Source organism: Cryptomeria japonica, chromosome 2, assembly GCF_030272615.1.
Source record: "Cryptomeria japonica chromosome 2, Sugi_1.0, whole genome shotgun sequence".
In the NCBI taxonomy this organism is placed as follows: domain Eukaryota; kingdom Viridiplantae; phylum Streptophyta; class Pinopsida; order Cupressales; family Cupressaceae; genus Cryptomeria; species Cryptomeria japonica.
In genome coordinates, this window is record NC_081406.1 from 433,739,518 (window position 1) to 433,758,039 (window position 18,522).

The 18,522-nt window shown below is 39.3% G+C and overlaps 1 protein-coding gene across 3 annotated transcripts in view; it reads left to right on the forward strand.

Annotated features, from left to right (window-relative positions):
- Window positions 1-18,522, forward strand: part of LOC131031610 (1,4-alpha-glucan-branching enzyme 1, chloroplastic/amyloplastic) — a 203,499-nt gene that overhangs the window by 170,962 nt on the left and 14,015 nt on the right. For all 3 annotated transcript variants that reach the window (XM_057962766.2, XM_057962768.2, XM_057962767.2), the window contains exons 11-12: window positions 10,545-10,612; window positions 10,792-10,873. In XM_057962766.2, coding sequence (XP_057818749.2) covers window positions 10,545-10,612; window positions 10,792-10,873 — 150 coding nt within the window. The remainder of the gene's footprint in view (window positions 1-10,544; window positions 10,613-10,791; window positions 10,874-18,522) is intronic.

The following is an 18,522-nucleotide window of genomic DNA, read 5'->3' on the forward strand; positions in this document are numbered from 1 at the left end:
AACAATAGAATCAAATCGCCATACCTCGATAGAGAGCTAACTCTAGAATGCAAAAAGGACAAAATTCGCCTAGGCAAAATTGAGGTATAAATGATCTTTAACGTGATCTCCTCAAGAAATCAATTTCGCCACCTTTGTCCTTGACGTGATCTTCAAATATCGCCTTTAACGTGACCTTCAAATCTTGGCAAATTCGCTCAATATAGATCTTCAAATATCACACCACCTTGGAAGTATTAGCGCCACCTTTGGATGATATTCGCACTTCTTCAAACACACTTTCGCACCACCTTTGTCTTCCTCAATTCGCATGTAGAAAGGTAAAATGATGATGTGAAAATGACAATTTCACCCTCCATATATAAGCGCTTGCACCTCTCCATTTATTAAGGCCGACTTGGTGATATAAAACAATTTTTAAACGATTTTTAATTAAATAATAAAGGCCGACCTCCATGTATGAGCGCTCCATTCGATTTTTTTTAATGATTAATTAATTAATTATTAAATGCCTTTTGTTTTTAATTAATAAATTTCGATTTTTAAACCAAGGCAAAATAATTAATAAATGCCAAACGCCATATTAAATGCTAATTAAATAGGATTTTCAAACTCATCGATCTTAGCATTTAAGGTAAATTTAAAATGTTCATTTGAGCGCCAAATTCACAAAAATGGAGTGGACGTACCTCATCGCCCTGGTCCCTTGGAGAGGGACAGGAGCGATTCACCATTTTTGTCATGATTCTTGTAACTTCCACGTTCAACTTCTTCATTTCCACGTTCAAATCAACCATTTTGTCGGGTCCTTCAAGTTAGATCGCCTTGCATGTGCGCATGAGTGGCTTTGGATGTATCATCGCCCTTGTCCCTTGGAGAGGGAAAGGAGCGATCCTAAGGTTTTCGCTTGAAATTCTCCATCTCGATATGAACTTTTCCTTGTATCATCTTCCAAATGCCATTTAAAACCTTGTGCGTCTTTATCTTAACGTGATTTTCAAAGGATATCATGTGTTTTGGCTAACATCGCCCTAGTCCCTTGGAGAGGGACAGGAGCGATCTCCATGTCCTGGCTCAAATTCGTAAACATCTAACCTTTGTTCATCGTTTATTGCCTTCCAAATAGCGTCTTTTACCTTGTCCATCCTCGCCTTGCCTTGACTTTGAAGGAGTATGAGTGTTTTTGATGAAATCGCTTTGGTCCTTGTCCAAAGGACAGGAGCGATATGAGCTCTTTAGCTTGTTTGACAACATTTGGACGTTCCAAACTTTGATATACCACCTTCAAAAGACACCTTGAACCCCTTACGACCTTGTGAAGTCTTGTCTTAACGTCATTTTTGCATAAATTGATCAATATACTCAATATCGCTCTGGTCCCTTCCTGAGGGACAGGAGCGAAGTTCAACATTGTGAGCTTGTTCTTGTTTTCTTCAACTTGCCATTACCTTCAATGCGTGAAATGACGTCCCTTGATTCCTCTTGGTGGCTTGATGCTTGTTTAACTTTCGAAATCTATGCCTTTATGCAATTTTCGCTCTGGTCCCTTCCTGAGGGACAGGAGCGAATTGGGTGTTTTAGTGTAAATCCTTTCAATTTAGCAACTTTGGATACTTCGTTCTTCATTGGGACGCTTCGAAACGCCTTTGCCACCCTTCCTCTTGACTTGGAACGGTTTTGAACTTGAGGAAAAGGCAACATACTCATTGTATCGCCCTGGTCCCTTGGAGAGGGACAGGAGCGATCCTGCTCTTGTGGACTTCACTTTACTTCATATCCTTCAAAAATTATATTCAACGGATTCGCAATGTTCCATTCCATTCATCCATGCCTTGGGATCGGTTGTAACTTGGCAAGAAAATCATCTATAACAAAAATCGCTCTGGTCCCTTCCTGAGGGACAGGAGCGAACTTAGGCATTTAGGTCCTTTGTTGGTGTTTCATAGTCTTCAATTTGTCTTCAACGGGTTCATCTCGCCTCCTTTCTTGCCTTCAAACATAAACTTGACTTGATCTTTGCCCAGATCGTACCTTATGAAGAATTTCGCTCTGGTCCTTCAGTGAGGGACAGGAGCGAATTTGACCCTCTAGGCAAAACTTCATCATTTCATTGTTTTTGATCAAGTCTGGATGCTCTATCATGCTCATTTCGTCCTTCACCATGCCTTTGATGTCTCAATTCGTCCAAACAAGGTCAGAAATGACTCTACTAAGCATTATCGCTCTGGTCCTTTGGTGAGGGACACGAGCGATTCGCCTTGGACCCTTGGAGAGGGACAGGAGCGCTTTTCGCTCTGGACCCTTGGAGAAGGACAGGAGCGAAATTTGACTTTTCGAACTCTCTATCAGGATAATTTTTATGGAATATAACTTTTCGAACTCTCTATCAGTATAAGTGACATTTCCTTCTATGTTTCTTCTTTCTTATAAGTGACATTTCCTTCTATGTTTCTTCTTTCTTATACTTTAAGTTATATTCCATATATACTTTCAGGATGTTTGAGAGTGGTTTCAGACCTCCAAGAGTTATATTGCAAAATCTAGTTTTTGGAGGTTTTTTTTTTCAGTTTCCAGACTTAGTCAAATTCAGGATCAGGGCATTCCAGACTTAGCCAAATTCAGGATCAGGACATTCCAGACTTAGCCAAATTTCAGGGTCAGGACTTCAGACTTAGCCAAATTTCAGGACATTCCAGACATCACTCAAGCCGGACTTGCTTATCCATGCGATCACCCCGACAGCACTCAAAATGCAAAGGCCAGCTAACAAAACCCTAAAAACCTAGAAAACAAACCCTAAAAAGCAAAAAACATGGGTCCCCATTTGCAATGGGGCGATGTGTGAAAACGTCACAACAGGACCCAGTGAATGGTTCGAAACTGAAAGTTTATAGAGAATGAAACAAACCTGTGATAGCGATCAACATGCTGGGATACGCTACAAAGGGAGATTGGACCATCGGGCAAAGTAGGAAGTGGAAGAAGACCCGGTGGTGAAAGCAGAGCCTTATCGAAGGGATGAAGATTGGACCAAACCGCTTACATTCATGGAAGAACGATTTGTGCCAAGGCAAGGTGTTTCTGTTCCAAGGATCCATAAACACCTGACAAATGCGTATTTTGGGGACCCAGCTGTGTGGGTACGGATTTCAGGACATTGGAAGAAGCGGGCCCCATATGAGGGTCTTCGAGAGGGGTATGTAGCATATGATATCGTTGAAGAAGCCGAAGCCAAGAGGAAAGACAAGAATGCAAATAAGGAGGAACCTACAGAAGTGGAGGAAGAACTTGACCTAGAGGAGTACGGGGCAACCCTAGGTCCTTGCTTGAAGATGGTGTTGAAAATAGAAGACTTGTTCACCATAGCCTCTCAGCCTGGCAAATTAGGAGCCGGACCAAATTCATTATATCGGGTGATACCTAACCCCACAGGACCCCCTGAGGTGAACGGAGAAAGGGTAACATGGTACCAACAGTACGGAGGTCGGTACATTGATGGGTGGTATAAGGGAGTGGGACCTGCTCCATTGGTGGATAAGATATGGGATCTGGAGTACGTGGGGACGTGTTGTGCTGAAGAATGCTATAGGAGGATGCCGCACGTATGTATGTGGTTGCATGATTCGGAGATTAAGTTAATGCCTCAGGACGATTCTTCAGGAGTGAAGAGGAACATAGAAGACGAGGATACCGACCAAGGACCAAATAAAAGGTGGAAGGAAATCACAATGAATGGCAAGGGAAAAGAGAGGAAAAAAGCAAATATCCGTATAGCGAAGAGGAAACTAAGGGAGCGAAAAGGTTATTTACAAGTGTCAAAAAAGGCGATAAGCTATCTTGTAGATCAGAAAGGGAGAACTGAACGACAAAAACGGGCCTACCTTAGTAAGTTGAAGGTACGAAAAATTGAATTTAAGAAATATTGTTGGGTAAGGATTTTAAAGCAATTTTTAAAGAAGGGGGTACTAAAAGTTGGAAAAGGAAAGCATGGAGAAAAAATAATAAGGAAAGGGTTAGAAGGTATTAAAAAATTAAAATGTAAGGCAAAGGTGATGGAATTAAGTAAGGGAAAAATACAATTAATAAAAAGGCAATTATTTTATAAAAAATTAATAAAGTATTTATGCCTAACCCTAACCCTGGAAAAACCAAATGACTATAAAAACCCTCGAGGAGTCCATTTTTACACAACATAGGCAATATTACGGTGGTGGAAGCAGAACGGGCGAAGGAGAGAAATCAAGTATAGGAACGGTTGTACGGACAACATGCAAAGCGAAGGAGTTGAATCCGTACGACGTAGAGATTGCATGTACGGATAGGGCCAAGACACAACCTGAGCATTTTAATCTGTACAGTGTACGGATTGCACGTACGGACGGGGCTGAGACACAACCTGAGCATTTTAATCCGTATAGCGTACGGACAGGGAGGCTAGAGCAAGCAGGGCAGAGCAAAGTAATCCGTACGATGTACGACGATCATTGCACGGCGTATGGTAAGACCGTACAATGTCCACGAATAGCAACGCAGGAGAGACAGTCCAAACAGTGTACACATACGGCAACGTAGAGAAGGTCATACGAACAGGAGGAAGAAGACTGTACGGTAACGCAAAGAAGGTCGTACGGACATGAGGAAGAAGACCGTACAAAAACGCAGAGAAGGTCGTACCAGTAGGAGAAAGAAGTTCGTACGATACCGTACGAGGGCCAAGGCAGAGACTAGTTGCATAAAGGATTCCAAGGTATCCATGCAGAAATTTGTGCCATCCGTATGGAACTGCGGGCAGAGTTCGCGCAAGTTGAAGTTGTACAACATAGGCTTGGCAGGGAAATTAGTACGATGGTCCGTACTAGTTGGGGCGACCCTATTCGAGCAGTAAATTCGGACTGTTATAATGGCCAAGATGCAGAAAAAGACAAAGGGAAAAATCAGCACAACAAACATAGTGCCACCATGACAGCTATGGAGCCTGGCAGCACCAACAAGAAGGCGAAGATCAAGCGAAAAGTACAAAAGGACCCAAAAGGAATCACTACAGAAAATGTGGCCTTTGAGAGCGTGACCGGCAGTGAATGTCGTACTTGGTGGGAAGAAACCCCTTTTGACCATTTGATAAAGGATTCCCTCCGGAAAGCACAGGTGGATCATGCCATTCAGATGCCGACATTCAATATCAAGGATTTCGAACCTGTGCTTCGGACTATGGTGTCTGGATACAACCGCCACGAAAGAGCCTCCATTATTCAATTCCAGGGCTGCACAGTACGGGTTTCCTTCAAGGCTGAGGACTTTAGGAGTGTATTTGGTATACCCGAGAAGGGAGCATTTGCAACAAAACCAGCCAAGAAGCTTACCAAGGAGAAAAAGAAATGGCTGCTGGACTTGGCATGCAAAGATGACCTGACGGAAGAACAATGGAAGAGTGTCTGGTCTGATAGTAGGGGACTGAAGCGTGCTTTCATTGCACCCGGAGAGTGGAGGATGTTGATGGACTTGGTGAAAAGTTGACTCACAGAGGCCAGCCCGCATCTGATATAGCCATTTGGATGATAGGACTGATGAATGGCATCAAGTGTGGTAAAGTTTATAACTGGGGGCAGCTTTTATCTGAGAGGATTCATGATTTCCTCAAACTGGAGCATAAAACATTCTATATGTGCCACCACGCCATTAGTCTGTTTCTGGATGCATTACGTTTACAAGTACCTCTAGAGATGTGGGGTACTTTTGAACCACGCAGTAGGGTGGAACCCAACAAACCATCCATGTACTATTATGTTCACTTGGACACTCTTGGTGATGCCACACAGCCAGCGAAGAGGAGGAAGCTTGACGTAGTAGTTGAGATGGAAGAAGATAGCGACATGGAAGACTCAGATGAGGAGGCAGAGGAGGAAACAAAGGAACAAGAGTGTGGAGATGAAGGATTCCGCATGGCACCACATAATGTTGGAGAAGAAGCGGAGTCACAACAACCAGAAGGGGAGGAGGAAGAGGAGCAGCCAGAGCATGGAAGATTGCGAGCACAATGGAGAAGCACTCGGGTGAAATTTACACCCCCCAAATTACCTCCTTCAACGCACTTGGTATCAGAGGAAGTACTCATAGTGGCTAGCTCGGTAGGCGACGTAAGACCAATAGGAGTACTGTTCAGGAAAATTGACGAAGGGGAGCCTCCAACACAAAGATGCATGTCGCTGCCACAGATTGGCCTGGCCGTATTCGAATCACGAACTGTACCAGCAACAGAGCGTACTACTGGGCCAACAAACCGTACGGGTAGTGACTTAGGCAGCACAGGAATGATGGACCGTATGAAGGCAGAGAGGGACATGCAGCATAATCCGGAGGGAGGGGTACAAGAGGTAGCCGTACCAGAGGAAGCTGCACCGAAGGTAGTCGTATAGGAGACAAGTATTGGTACGACATGTACTAGTACGGAGGGGGTCATAGCAATTGAGGGTAGTACGGCAACAACAGGAGGAAAGGAGTCCGTGGATGTACTGATGGTAAACGGGGAAGGAGGGGATGGCCAAGAGCAGTTGGCGGTGTTGGACACATTGGCAGATGATGAGATAGATGCATCCTTGGATGGGTGGCTCAGGCAGTTTGCACTTGCACCTCACCTTCCCACTTCGCCTTCATCCCATGACATGGCAGTTGGCCAAGGCGAGACACAGCATAGGGCCACTCCTTTCATAGATCAGGTCTAAGTTGAGATGGTGTCTGCTTAGGAGCAGGATGACGCGACTGGGGAAAGTGGACATGACGCGAAACTCATTGATGTAGAGCATAGCAAGCCTGGAGGACCACTGGAAGGTCTTCACATTACTCCTCCAGACCCTAGAGATCCAGTAGGCTCCCTCCAGCAGGTTCTTTGGGGAGTTACGAGGGATATCGAACATAGCCCGAGGTATGGCACAGTTGACTGGACGGATGGATGCCGGCAATTCAACTGCCGTTGAGAAGCTCTTGCACTTCATGACTTCGGGATGTGAGGAGGAGTTTGCACGTCACTTTGAGCAGCGGGGGTGGCCGGACAGTGTTACGCTGAAGATGGTACAGGAGTGGAAGCACATACGATTGGTGGAGGGAGTTGGCACCTTCGGGGCTAATTTGCATAGTATGGAGGGATTGTTCTGAGATGTCTACCTGCAGATGAGACAAAGCAAGATGGAACAACAGGCGCAACAGTTGTATGTAGAGAAATGGGAGAAGGAAGGGGAAAAGTGTGCGCAGTTGGCCACAGTAGAGAAGAACTTGAGGGTCGAGTTGGAGACAAAGGTGACCACTTATAAAGCCCATTGCAGTAGGCAGGAGAAGGAAGCACAAGCACTTGCAACACAGGTGGTTGATCTAACTCTACAGATGGAGCAGAAGGACAAAAAACTATTGGAGGCGACACACATGGCCAAGAAGGCACGCGAGCGGCAGCTGATTGCGGAGAAGAACCTTTAGCTCTGCACAGGACGACAGCCTTCTTCTTCAGCCACGACAAGGATGCCTCCTCCCTCTCATACGTCTTAGTTTTCTTTCTGTTTTGTCATTCCAACTCCTGTTTGTTTAGTCGTCTGGAAGACGAGTACTTTTTGGGTGGGGGGCTGATGTTAGGGGTCAATAACACATGTTAGTTTATAGTTGGTTGGGGTGTTTTATGTTTTGTTATGTATGAGTTGGTGAGAGGTTCCCGTGGGGTAGTTGGTAGTTAGTGACGGTTGGCAACCTGGCCAACTGTCGAGTCTATATAATGTGTGGATGGAACCTCGACACGCTATCATTGTATTGGCATATTTGGAATCCAATAAAGATATCATCCTTCCATAGCTGTTCTGTAATTGTTATCTATGCTTTAATATACATGAATGTTCTTGTTATATGAGTTGTTGGTACGTGTGGAATATCTCTGTTTACCCGTGAGTTTACCAACCTCACCGTAGGGACTAAACAACCAATAACTCATCTATTCCCTTGGTCTTCTTGCTAGTATAAGACATAGAAGAAACCCCATCCCATACTATTGTTTATCTTTCAAAAGCATTAAACAAGACTGTCTATCTTATAGTGACAAATTGATGCCCTTGCCCTTTTCTGCGAACTTTGACTACTTGTGGTCAACCCTAGTAAAACAAAGGTCATAATTTTTCTTGCTCTGTAGATTCTAGTTTTTCTACAAAGGGAAACTTCTAAAGATCACATCATCCTACATGGACTTGGGGATCCAATTTTCTTGTCCATCCTTTAGTATGAAGTTTGTGTCACTTGTACCTTTGTGAGGCGTATGCCTTGGAACATCAATGTTTATATATCCACTTCTAGGACATACCCTCCACACCATCTTTTTGATACAATCACCAATCGTACATTTTTATATGGTTCAAATGTTTGGGGACTTAGCTTGGGAGCCATTGATTAGGCCCATATTGAAAAGGTCCAAATTCTCATGTTGCATCCCATGATTCATTGCAAGTACATCATTCCTCGGTGCATCACTCAAGCTTTACTTTCCACATCCACAAACTCAGATCCATAGGGTGCTCAACTTTTGGTTGTGAGAGATATCCATGCTTAGTACTTTTCTCATTAGAATGGATTGCTTCACTTGTACCCAATTGTACTTGGAGATTAGGTTGCTTCTTCTTTCTATTGGCATCTCTGTTGATAATCTAATCCTACTATGTAGTCCTTAGATGCCCTATTGCCAATGCTAAAATTGGCAAAGCAATCAGCAATTCCATTGATTTCCTGTGCCTCACTTAGGATATTGTTCAACTTCCATGTCATAGAACCACAATTGTGAGCTACATCTAAGATGACCATAGAATATCCTTTAATATAGAGAAGAGATGCCACATTTTGCAGCCAATTGCAATCCGAGGGTGAGCTGCCACCCCACCTTCATTGTAAGACCCAAAAGTGACTTTTTTAGAAGCAACAACAAGAAAGATTTCCTTGATAATCACTGATCACTTCCAGATTATCGAGGAAATCTTTCTTGTTGTTGCTTCTAAAAAAGTCACTTTTGGGTCTTACAATGAAGCTGGGTGGCAGCTCACCCTTGGATTGCAATTGGCTGCAAAATGTGGCATCTCTTCTCTATATTAAAGGATATTCTATGATCATCTTGGATGTAGCTCACAATTGTTGTTCCATGTCATGGAAATTGAACAATATCCTAAGTGAGGCACAGCCCCCATTGGATACATGGTCATTTTTCTCTCAGTCGTTTTTATAGAGAAATCAATAGAATTGCTGATTGCTATGCCAATTTTAGCATTGGCAATAGGGCATCTAAGGACTACATAGCAGGGATTAGACTACTAACAGAGATACAATTGGGTACAATTGAAGCAGTCCTTTCTAAAGAGAAAAGTACTAAGCATGGATATCTCTCACAACCAAAAGTTGAGGACCCTATGGATCTGAGTTTGTGGATGTAGAAAGTAAAGCTTGAGTGATGCACCGAGGAACTATGTACCTGCAATGAATCATGCGATGCAACATGAGAATTTGGACCCTCTAAATATGGGCCTAATCAATGGTCCCCGCTTTTGTGAGAGGTTCTCTCAAAATTTTAGTTTGTGAATGCCACGTGGACGAGGGAACCATTTTACATTTTTCTTAAATGGAAGAAATGACTAAACTCTGCCAGCCCCATTAATGGGTGACTATGTAGAAAACTATTAGTCAGTGGGTTAAATTGAGGTAAACTTGAAAATGATGCCATGACAAGAAAATTGAACATATAATTTATGCAGTGAGGGATATGCTTGATGAAGAACCACAATGAAATTTGACATACAAGGTGTGAGCTCAAATCATACGAATGAACCACACAGAACAAATGTGACTACAATACATGTAGGTTGGAAGTACTTTAAAATGACCATGAGAGAGTGACACACAAGACAAATAGGAGACATATACGTACTGAATGGTAAACAGATGAGAAAGAATTTGTTTTGCAGGATCAGTGGTGCTTGAAAATTATGTAGGATAATTAGGTCCGTAGAAAGTGATGCCATATAAAATGGTTCTATTACAAAGATAAAATCTATTTGAAGGAAAAATTGTAGAACCCCAATTGTTCATAATCATCAAATTCATTTTGCACTTGTTAGAAACATTACTATAACAATACCCTTAAGTTCTTTTGTAATATTTGGTTGCATTTTGGTATTTACTTATCGACACATGCTTCTAAGAGTATTGTGGCTTGTGTAATTTACTTGGATCAAAGTCTCTAAATAAAAGTTTAAATAAAATTGGTGCATGGACTCTTTATTGTTATTCATGTTTTTTCTTGTCTAAAAAGAGTTCTTGATTTCTCTTATTTCAAAGAATATATGGAGTTCTCGATTACTTGGTAAGTGGATGGTTGTTTCCTTGGAACCGAGATAGTTAGTTATTATTAGAGAAGTGCCTTTCCTTGATTTACCCGTCATTTTGTTTATAACAAGATTTTATATTCATATAAAAGAAACCTTGTACAAATGGTATGTTAAATATTCATTATGTTATGTTTGGATCTATAATTTCAGGTGGTTGTTTTTGAACGAGGAGAATTAGTGTTTGTTTTCAACTTTCATCCAAAGAAAACATACTCTGGGTATGTTCTGGTTTTTTCCTTTTCCTTCAGTGCTTTTAATTGTCTACAGGCTATATGCTATGGCCAGGAAAGTAAGTATGATTATCAGAAAAAGCTCATATTATTTGTGTCCTTGAAGTATTTAGGTAACAAGGTGTCATGTTGGTAGCAAACTAAAGTAATAAGTTGTTATTTCCCAGGTACAAGATTGGTTGTGATTCACCTGGAAAATATAGGGTTGCGTTGGATAGTGATGCACTGGAGTTCGGTGGTTATGGCAGGGTATGAATAAATATTTGGTTTCAATTTGATTTGTTAAATTCATGTAAGTAACTGTTAAGATCCAATTAGGATGCAAATTTGACTGGCATTGACATTTAGATTGGTAAATGTCTGATACATTCAAATTAAAGATAACTTATCAGAGTGCTTGTGACTGGGAATATAGCTATCTTTAATTGCATAGGTCAAGTCAAAATTATTCTGGTATAAAAATATTCCATTAGTTTATTGAAGTAGCTTGTGTATGTGATCAAAGTAGCTTCTATTTGATCAGTTTATTGTCTTTAGAGTTTACTTATTAAAAGTTGCATGTTAAACATTTTAAATCCTAAAAAATCTCTATATTTCATGGGCTTTTCAATTTGTCAAATTTGAGAAATGAGTCCAATACCAAGTAAAAAATCAGCTTCCCAAGTTTGAGCCTTGATATATATATATATATATATATATATATATATATATATATATATATATATAATATATATGCAAAAGCCAAAATGTCCAAAATTAAATAATAAATACAGAACCGAGAGAATAGTATGGTAATTGATCAATGATAACAATAAGTTATATTAATTAAACAATGCCCATTGTCAAATCATAAATCAAAATGTAATCATTTGAAATTTTGTATATCAATGATCATAGTTGAAAATCGAAATCTATTATGAATGAACTGAAAGTTCAAAGTAGAGTCTAGGGTTCGTGTGCACCATTATTTACTGTTTTTAGATGATATTTTTACCTACCAAATATTCCTGTTGGTGATTTTGATCTACTCATTCAATCCCCGCCGCATGATGACACCCTATGTCACAGGATTCGGTGAACTTCATGTATAAAGTTCGAAATTTTCCAAATTTCACTATAATCCAAAAAAAATCGTTTAAATTCACCCTAAGTTCGTATGGAACCATGTTCAGGATTTTATCAATGAAACTACGTTCAGGTTTGGAAGAGGTGAGAAACTGTAGAACATATTTTGTCATTGATGGTTGTTTTGGATATCTTTACGCTAAGTGTTGTTTTATGTCAGCTTTATCTAGCTGTCTGTGTTTCAGACTCAACTTGATCTGAGCCTTTTGTTCAGCTTGTTCTCTGAGTTCGTATGACTCCAAGTGGCAATATTTTTTAAGTATATTTTTGTCTGTAATGGCAGAGATGTCTGAAATCTTCTGCTTTTTCAGTTGTTCTGTTTGGGCAGTGTGTTCAGAACAGTTACATTGTCCGTGGAAGCCCAGGTGGAGTCGTGTTTTCATATTTTTCAGTGTGACTGAGACAAAACATTTTATATTATGCAGTTGGAATTGATACTTGCCAGTTGCGCAGTGTAAGCTGTAACTGTTCTGCTGTTCGCAGGCTTCTGCTTATTCTTTTTCAGTAACTGTCCAACCCTGGTGAAAGGCGTTTTGGTGGTTCTGTGCCGTAATTTCAATGAGAAATTTGGTGGCTTTAGTTTGGAATGCAGCTGGAACCAAATTTGATGCCAAGTCAATTTTTTATGTGGCGTTTTGTTTTTATTTAAAAGTCGGCTTGCTGTGTTGGTGGATTTTGTCTGCGAATTCGAATCAGTTGGTATTTTTCAGAACGGGCAGTGTAGCAGAAGTGGTGTGCGTTTTTCTTCATCATTATTCTTAAGTCAGAAAAGGCGTTTTTATTTTTTTGAGTCTCGAGTGCTGATTATTTTTACTGCAGAAATCTTTGGAGATACGTGGTGTGTGGGTTTCTGATGTTTGTGCCAATTTGCTTAAAAATATACTTCAGATGATATACGAATATGTGCTGAAGATGGTCATGTAGTTGGCAGCTATTTTCAAGTTTTTGAGTATTTTGTGGTGGCGTTGGATCGGTTTCTTTCATGGAGTTCTTTTATGTTATAAAAGGTTGAAGAGAAATAGATAGTTGATGAGAATGCTGAAATATTGGTGTCCTTGTGCTGAGTTCAAACTTCATGACAATAAGGAATGTGTATTGATAAATCAGTGATATTTTACAGCTGCCTCAGACCTGTAAACATTATATCAGTATGGAATTGTGAAACTCCTTGTATTGGCTCAAGAAGAAATTATTTGAAGACCTAAATGAAAGTCTGATTACTCTGTGTAATGCAACATACTTTAGCATTTTGTGGTCAAGTATATAGAGAACTTTACAGATTAAAAGGAGCTGAATCGTCGTAATATCAATTAGTATGACATTATAGGCGGTTTACTCATTTCAGAGTAAAACTAAGAGCTTGCATGTACATTCAAATTTCTGAACTTGTACTTAGTGTGATTGGGTAGATGCTCATTAAGGTTGTAGCCTCTGTTATGAGTTGGTGCTCATAGTGTGAGTTGTAGCTCACCTTTGTATCAGGGTTGGTGCCCATTTTTAATAAATGTTTTTCAGTGCCGTGGTTTTTTACCCAAAAGGGTTTTCCACGTGATAAATCTTGTGTCTCTGTCCTTGTCCTTCAATTTTCAGTTTAGCTCATAAGTTTTTTATTCTGTGAAATACTGCTCACCCTCACCCCCACTCTCAGTATTTTCGGGTTCCTTTTTAGAAACTAGGGTCATTTTAATCGTTGACAGTTCAAACAAATGAAGTGCAGTTAACTCCGTCCACCGATCACAAGAGTGGATCATCTACAAGGTAGTCGTGCTTCCATGGTGACTTGCAAATACGCGCATCATATCCTCCACATCATAGGCTCTTCATCACGAATCACCGCACATAGCAATTTTCGTGGCTCTCCATCTCAATCGAAAGGCCGGCCTTTGTTTGGCTTCTATAACATCTAAAATCAGTATCACCTCTAGATTTTTATTCTTGGAGGAGGAGATATGCTGAAATTTTAAGGGTTTATAAAAGACATTAGCAAAATTGAAGCAAACTATGAATGTGCTTGCCGACACAGGTAAAGTATGCTTGTTGGGGTTTGAAGTGTAAAGTGTGGAGGAGGGTGAGATAAAAGTCGCTGATGAAAGTGGGAACTTCCAATAGCCAATCAGTTTCTAAGCAAGAGGAATATGAGAAGGCTGTATTAGGGTGGTCGCTTCACAATTTGGCCAAATCTAATGAAAAGTGTCGTTCAATTCACCATTTAATAGATAAAATTTATCAAATTTATTACATATATATTAATAAATTAAAGTTAAACTTTTTAACATATTTAAATTATAATGTTTTTAATTTTTAGTATTATATATTCAAGATTAATATCATGTTATATATATATATATATATATATATATATATATAAAATTAAACATTTTAAAAATATTTGTATATAAAGTTATATGATGCAATTTTTAATTTTTAATAATATATTTATAGAATTATGGTTTACAAATGACATTATATTTTATTTAGTTATTTTATAGATATATTATTTATATTTTTAAAAATTAAATTAAATATAAGGCGAATTTATTGTCGAATTTTTTTTCGAATTTTTTACCTTGTCGAATTTCATCCGAATTTTATTCGAATTCGAATTCAAACCTTGTTACTTAGATGACACCTATGTTCTCAGGGTCCTCTAACCCACCTCCTCCGTACCCTTGTGGATACAGTTAAGGTTTTGGTCCCATGCTGGTTCCCCATTGGGTTTGCCTACGGTCCCTTCCGAGCACCTTGAGTTCCTTGTGGGTCCTTAAAAGGAACTTGAGGTGCCTAGGAGAAACCCTATGTGAACTTGGGCTGAACCTAGGTGAACCTTGGGGGACCCAAAGACTGCACAAAAAAACCAGAAAAAAAAAAGTATTTTTAAAGCTTTTTTGTAAACAAATTAACACGTGTACATAATTTTGCTGTTAAGTGATAAAATTATGGAATTGACACATTTCATGAAGGTTTGTCACATAAGAAACTTGATTACAATGAGGAGGTGATGAGGAATCAAGATCTAACTCTTGAGTATGTTGACTTAGACATTATTGTTGCACAACTTGTCAAAAATATCTTTAGATGAGGCAGCTTGTACTGACATGGCTTGTGGAACTGGCATTGTAACTCATTGTGGTTCATGTGAAATTAAACCAAATGTTAGATTTTGATGCTTTTGATGAAGAGCAATATGGAGATTATTAAATATTGATTGTAATTTTTATTGTGTATTGACATTTGACAAATCATTGAATTATGAATTTATGATTTTTTTTCATTTTTGCAAACTGAGGTATTTAAATATTTTAATACATATTATATGTGTATGTGTGTGTGTGTGTATGTGTACATACATGCATGCGTGCATATACATATATACATTCTTGTACTCATATGCAAGAAAATTTATTTTTGCTATAGCACTGTACCAGGTTCCGGTACCTGCACCCATACTGGAACCAGCAACTAAGGATGATACTAATGAGCTGTTGATGATAAATCCGTACTACATTCTTTAAAAACTTGTGTTGCAGTATGTTTACTGTTTACAGGGAAAAAATATGATGCTATTTTAAAAATAAAATCTGAATCAGTGTGTTGTTGCAATGCTGATATAGTGGGGGAATCATGAGCCTTATTATAGCACATCAAGTCCTAGCAACAATGCTGTAATCCCTTTAATCATTGTGTTGGACTGTTGTTGCAGAAATCCACCAGGCCAATTAGAAGGGTAACTTCTGGTGTGTTTTGCAGCATCCCAAGGTCCAGCAAAAGCAATGGCTAAATTGTTATGGTAGTTATTGTATGAGAGGCAAAGCATGCTGCTGCAGGGAGCATGCGAAAGACCAGGATCACTAAAAAAATCATCATACAAATACTCATTGTATGAGCTGAATCACTTTGCAGTACTGTTATAATTTTAGAGTTTTTAAAATTAAAAAAAAAGGCAAATATTTTATTTCATGATTAAGAAGTCAGTCTGCAGGGGTTTTTAGGACATCCCTAAGATGCCTTTTGTAAATGTATTGTAATTTCCAATTTAATGGACAGGTTATATGCAGGATGGTGTATTTGAATTTTATATTATGTCAATGATACTAATATTGTAATCTTTCACTTTTACTGCAGGTAAGGAGAATGAACATTTATCGATTTCAATGACATCTCCTTTGATTGGAATGTTGTATAAGTAGTAGGGTGGCCACGATCAAGTGGCACCTTGATCGGACATGTCTTTTAGACATGTCCGACCAAGATGTCACTTGGTCGTGACCCCTGCTAACCAATTCATAATTAATCGGTGCTTCAGACATACCCGATAATGAATCGGTATCTTAACAGCGTTTATATCATGCCCGCTAATGAATCGGTGTCATTAATGATAACAGCGTTTATACTATGCCCGATAATGAATCGGTATAATTGCTGATGATAATAGTGCTTAATGACAATAGTGTTTTAATCATATCTGATCGATATCATATGTTAATTGTTACAGATAAAACATACCCGATTATGAATCGGTATCAAAGCATATGGATTAATAACATAAACAATAACAAAAGTTGTTAGTATTGTATGCTATCGGGTTAATACCCCGATAGCATATTAATGCCAATATGAATCGACATTAATATGCTATCGGGTTAATAGCCCGATAGTATTATAGATTGACGCTTAACATAGTTAAGAAGGTCGTAAATCTAATCCAATATTAATATCATGATTGTGATCAAAACATAAAGCATGAAATGAGCGAACAGAACATAGGAGATTACTAAGTTAGAAGGGTCTTATCTTGCAGAGGCTACTAATGCTTTAACACTCCCTCTTAGCTTTTGGAAGATAACGTAACCTGCATCACATTTCTTTTTCACAGTGTCAGTCTCCAAGAATATATATCATCTATACATATGATATGAAGTACCAACAGAACATAGGATACAAACATAAAACATTATCCTAAGTATGTGACATAGAGTGTCACCAATAATAGATTCATCATTTTATTATGACAAGATATCACCTAAACACGTGATATCAGTATTGCCTAAACACGCAATACTGAGGATAAACATATGAGGATGGTTAAGTTCTCATCTTATCCAGGTTGTGATATGTGCACAAACATTTCATTCAAATGTTTTATCACAACAGCATCATGGTACATCCATGACATACCAGAGATCTAACATGATAACTGGTTTGAGAATCATAAGATCGTCACCTTATGATGTCTGCATACAAGTGTTCATAATCTGAGAGATCGACACCTCTTAGATATGAGCACAGGGGGTAAAACCCAGAATGTCTCAACATGACAAAAGAAGTTTACATTTTCAACATCTTATTTACAAAGCAGATTACCTTTCTATCATACCTAAACCCTTTCTGAAGTGATCAACCTTCACTCTGGAAAGTGGTTTGGTCAGAATATCTGCAGTCTGATCTCCAGTATTAACATATTCTAACTTGATCACATTTTTGTCTACCATGTCTCGTACATAATGGTATGGGATCTCAATATGTTTGGATCTATCATGGAACACTGGATTCACTGAAAGTTTTATGCAACTTTGATTGTCGCAATGGATGATAGTAGGTTTCATCGGATTGCCAAACAATCCCACAAGCAACTTTCTAAGCCACACTGCTTCTCGGGCAGCCATGGAGGCTGCAGTGTATTCGGCCTCGGTGGAACTTTGCGCTACAGAAGACTGCTTTCTGCTGATCCAGGATATCATGGCTGATCCCAAACTGAAGCAGCACCCAGAGGTGCTTTTTCGATCAGTCACACTTCTAGCCCAATCTGAATCTGAGAATCCGTGTAGATTAAGATTAATTTTCTTATACTTGAGACCAAGGTTTAAGGTGCCTTGTAAATATCTCATAATGTGTTTTACTGCTACTAGGTGTATTTCCTTTGGCTCACACATAAACTGACTCAAAAAGGCATTTATTGCATAGCAGATATCTGGTCTTGTATTTACTAGATACATAAGAGACCCAATCATTTGCCTATATAGAGTAGGGTCAACTGAAGGTGATTCTGTTGCTGCTTCTTTAAGTTTGTGAAGATTGGTTTCCATTGGAGCGGTCATAGGTCTACAGTTGAGCATTCCAAATCTCTTCAGAATATCTAATGTATACTTGCCTTGGTTTAGAACAATATTGTCAGGATTCTGCCATACTTCCAACCCTAGGAAATAATGAAGGAATCCTAAGTCCTTCATATCAAATTCTTTGAATAGCTCTTTCTTGCATTGATCTATAAGATGATCCTCTCCTGTGATTAATAAATCGTCAACATATAAAATCATTATTAGCATATCACCTTTATTCTGTTTGTAGTAGAGATTCGGATCCGCTTCATTTTTAGAGAAGCCTAGTGTTGATAGATATGTGTCAATTCTTTTATACCAGGCCCTGGGAGCCTATTTGAGCCCATATAGGGCTTTCTTGAGTCTACACACATGAGATTCTGTATGATGGATCTCAAACCCTTCAGGTTGCTCTAGGTATACTTCTTTAGATATCTCTCCATTAAGAAAAGCTGTCTTTACATCCATTTGATGTACCTTCCATCCCTTTGCTGCTGCAATAGCTAGTATAGCCCTTATTGAGGTATATCTGGCTACAGGAGCAAATGTTTCTTCATAGTCTATCCCATAGATGACAAACTCGCCGAATACTCGACGAGTCACAAAAACTCGCCGAGTTTTTGCCCCTGGCGAGTAGTAACGACTTCTACTCGCCAGGAAACTCGCAGAGTTTTTGGC